The sequence below is a fragment of the Vigna umbellata genome, chromosome 1 (genome assembly GCF_029865625.1).
Source record: "Vigna umbellata cultivar VRB3 chromosome 1, Vumbellata_1.0, whole genome shotgun sequence".
NCBI classification, from domain to species: Eukaryota; Viridiplantae; Streptophyta; class Magnoliopsida; order Fabales; family Fabaceae; genus Vigna; species Vigna umbellata.
The window spans coordinates 33,159,044-33,162,744 of NC_142165.1; the positions used below are offsets into that span (position 1 = coordinate 33,159,044).

General features: G+C 36.3%; 1 protein-coding gene across 4 annotated transcripts; it reads left to right on the forward strand.

The window, feature by feature from the left end:
* The first annotated feature begins 348 nt into the window (after positions 1 to 348).
* On the forward strand, positions 349 to 3,480 carry LOC148205203 (uncharacterized). 4 transcript variants are annotated; one of them, XM_088102900.1, is made up of 5 exons: positions 349 to 797; positions 2,072 to 2,198; positions 2,294 to 2,566; positions 2,662 to 2,750; positions 2,863 to 3,480. In XM_088102900.1, exons 3-5 carry the CDS (start codon positions 2,342 to 2,344, stop codon positions 2,924 to 2,926), a joined length of 378 nt encoding a protein of 125 aa, XP_087959026.1. In that variant the 5' UTR covers positions 349 to 797; positions 2,072 to 2,198; positions 2,294 to 2,341; the 3' UTR covers positions 2,927 to 3,480. The 4 variants fall into 4 exon arrangements, with proteins under 4 accessions (XP_087959026.1, XP_087959025.1, XP_087959024.1 ...); XM_088102899.1 differs by having other exon boundaries at positions 359 to 797; positions 2,662 to 2,743; XM_088102898.1 differs by having other exon boundaries at positions 362 to 797; positions 2,288 to 2,566; positions 2,662 to 2,770.
* The last annotated feature ends 221 nt before the right edge of the window (positions 3,481 to 3,701 follow it).

The following is a 3,701-nucleotide window of genomic DNA, read 5'->3' on the forward strand; positions in this document are numbered from 1 at the left end:
GTTTTTGTAAAAATAGTGCTAATTTTCCCTTTTAGTTAAATAAAATAGGTTTTTAAATAATTAGGTATTTTCTCTTTTAGAAAAATATTGAGAAAATTTAAATAAAAATTTCTTTTGCTGTTATAGACTTTTACTTCTTCTTTTTGCTATTTAATTCTTCATTTCTTATCTTTTTGCAGGATTAGCCCTTGGAAAAATAGGCTAGAGTTAAGTGAATAAAAGCTGTTTGGGCTACAGATTGGGCCGTTGCATTATGCTGATTGAAAAAAACTATGCACCATGGTTGTTTTGGGGTTTTGCACATGAAGCTACTAGAGTTGAATTGGGTTGCTTTTGATGGGCTGATGCCGTGCGGAGAGGAAAAGAATTCTGATGCGTTGGGTTGACAATTGCTGCTGATTTGAAGCCCTTTAGGTTGATTAATGAAACGCAGTGTTTCATGCTGCGAGAAGGGCAAGGCTGCTGGGTCTTCTAATTCACGTACCATTTGTGCAAAAAATCTCGATCAGATTTGAAGGCTTTTCCCCAATTCTCTCAACATTAGACCTAGGGTTCTTCAGCGTAGAGAGAAGAAGAGGTGTTGTGACGAAGCAAGACGCGATCTCCATGGGCCACTAAGGAAGAAGACCAGAGGCGTCACGGTCCAAGAGGAAGCTGGCCCAGAAAGCAAATCGGTCGGGGGAAGCAAATCGGAAGGAGTGCTGAGCTGGATTGTCGGTTAGAGGCACGTGCGAAGCGGTTGACAGTTAGAAGCAGTGCGGTTCAGAGTCGTTGAAGATCAATCGAGAAGCTTCCCAGTTAGTTTTTTAGTTCTTCCCCCTTTCTTTCTTTCTTTTTCTGCCTTTGAACTTTCCCTATAAAATGGGGTTTTGTAACTTTGTAAAGCACGGGTGGTCGGTGACAGGCAACATTCTTAGGTTTAGACGTGCACTGGGTGACAGACGGTGACAGACGGTGTGCTTAGATTAGGTTTCGATTTCTCAGGATTTAGTGTAGACTTTCAAAGCTTTCGTAGAAGTAGATACACTCTCTACTTTACTGGGGATTTTTGGATCATTCCATTGGGTGACAGACAATGGATATTTGGGAAACTCTGGTATTCTGTACTTTGATTTCAGATTTTAATACAAGTTCTATGTTTTGAGTTGTTTCATTTTACATTCTTGATTGTCTTTATTTCGATCTTCTTTTCTGCAATTTAATTTTCCAGCCTTTTACTTTGTTAATTCTGTGTTTTAGTTTGATTACATTGTCAGTTTACATTTCCTGAATTTAGTTTGGCTTTGTTTGAAGTTCTTGCATCCTTTATGTTCCTAGGTTTCATTTTTTTTCATGTTCATTGTTCATTATTTACTTAGCTAAGTTTCTCTTTACCTTTGTTGGACGTTGTAGTATAGATTAGTCTAGGATTTGATTTTGGGTAATTTGTTTCAGAGGATTAGATGTCAATTCTGTTTTTGGGTGTTTTTAGATTCCATAAATTTCCATTCATAGTTACTGTTTTAGTTTTTTTTCTTAGCATTCATTCCCATATTATTCCTTATTGTTCCTTCACTTAGTTAATTACCAAATCAGGATTTCTTTCATATTAATTGATCTTATATTTCATGCATATATGTTTTGTTTACATCTATTTCCAGTTTTCCATTTTAGTTTCTTTTGTTTAATTTTAGTGATTCATAGATTTAGGTTTTGTTATTGCATTGCATGAGTAATAGTGTTCATTAGTTTAGGTTATATTTTCTGCATTCAATATAGATATAGTACATACGTTAATAATTAGTTTCTCTTTTTAGATTCCATTTAATTTTCTTTCCCCACCTAGTTTTAGATAGTTTTAGTAAATAAATAAATACGCTTAATTCTACAATTCTAGCTTAACAAGTACCAGTCCACGGATTAGACCCTAGGTTTCCCTTATACTACATTAGTGGGGAATTTAGGTTTGTTGAGATTTTAGGCGACAAAAAATCCATTCAACACATATCTTCTTCTTAGTCTTGTATTTTGCATTAAATTGTTGATCTTACTATGGTTGTAGATTCATAACTTTTTTACATCCATATTTCAGGTTTCTTCCTTCTAGAGTTGCTTCACACGTCATCACTAGGTCTATTAAGCAACAATTTCTTCAGCCCTGCGCATCATGGGGAGTAATCCCTGAAGACGACAAAAAACTGTTTTGGCAGAGATTTAAGGTAAAACATTGTGTTACTTAATCATCTTGCATCACCATATTCAAATAGGAATTTCAATTGCTTTATTTTAACATTATCTATTGTACAAGCAAAAGGTGCAGTGGGCAGTTGAGCATGAAGCTCAAATTCAGAAAAACTTTAACATGAAAGCATCTCAACGATTGTCAGAAATGTTTAGAGATGCAAGGATCGCAGGACAACGCTCTTATTGGGTGAGGGAGCACATATGGAATTCATTGCTGGCACATTGGAATTCGCCACAGTACCGCATTAAATGTGCTACCACTCAGAAAAATAGGGCTTCAGAAAAAGGTGGTGTAATGCATACTAGAGGATCAATCAACACACAGGAACATGCGATTCGTATGGTAAAAATCTTGATTCATTTTTTTTATCAATAACTCTATAACATCATGTACTTTGAAATTAATATGTGTCATTCTTATGTTTTAAAATATTATAGGCAACAGAGCTTGGACGAGTTGTTCATATTGATGAGGTGTTTACACAAACTCATCTTCGTAAGGGGACTGGCGAATATGTTGGTGAGAGGTCTTGCAAGACCATTTTAAGTAAACTTTTTAACAACATTCAATTTTGTACTCTTTTTTTTGTTTCACACTTTCAAATTCATGTTACTTACGTTTTCTATCTTATTTAACAGGAAGTTTTTCTGCGAGATTGACACAGGCGAGATCAGAGGGGAATCTGCTCCTGATGCAGACTAAGAAATCATCAGGACCCAATGCTGGGTTGATGTCGTCGGGGGGAAGAAGAAAGGACAACTTGCCTCCCATTACAGTGCTGGAAGAGGAGACATATTGAGACATCAACCATCTACCTCCGGCACATTTGACCACAACACGTTAGTAACGAGGCTTATGATTCACTTCTAGGCAGATTTGACAATCTTGAAAATCTGGCAAGGACATTGATACCTCAGCAAGGACAGTCTGCCTCATCATCATTCTAGCAGCCATGCCCACCTCAGCAGCCTTTCCAGACCACACCTATGCAAGAAGAAGATCATGATTATTCTGATGATTATGATGAATATTAGACATTCACGAACTTTTGAAAACATTTGAAGTTAGGTTTTTTATTTAAAAACTTTGTTTTGCCATTAGAAAATTTTCAAACTTTGAAGTTATATTGAAGTTAGTTTTTTATTATCAAACTTTGTTTTCCATTTAGGAACTTTTGAAACATAGAATGATTGAAGTATTCTTAATAAATGTTGAATGAATGCATTTGAATTGCCTGGATGAATTGGCTAGCTGAATTGATGTTTGGGATTATTCATTGTTTATTTGCAGGTTTTGGGTATAATGTAGAAAGAAATTGCACTAAAAAAAATGCACGGTACCGACGACCAAAACTGTCACTAAAACCATCGAGTTTCGCCTTTCATTACCGAGGGCCTTTGCCCCTCGGTAATACCGAGAGCTTTTGACCTCCGACACACTTATTACCGACGGCTTCTGGGCCGTCGCAAGACCATCG

Bases quoted from the DNA above. Each gene is read 5' to 3' on its own strand.
- LOC148205203 (XM_088102898.1), top strand. From the start codon at position 2,342: ATGAAAGCATCTCAACGATTGTCAGAAATGTTTAGAGATGCAAGGATC. The intron at 2,567-2,661 runs GTAAAAATCTTG...AAAATATTATAG, and splicing joins AGGAACATGCGATTCGTATG to GCAACAGAGCTTGGACGAGT. The intron at 2,771-2,862 runs GTAAACTTTTTA...CTTATTTAACAG, and splicing joins GTCTTGCAAGACCATTTTAA to GAAGTTTTTCTGCGAGATTG.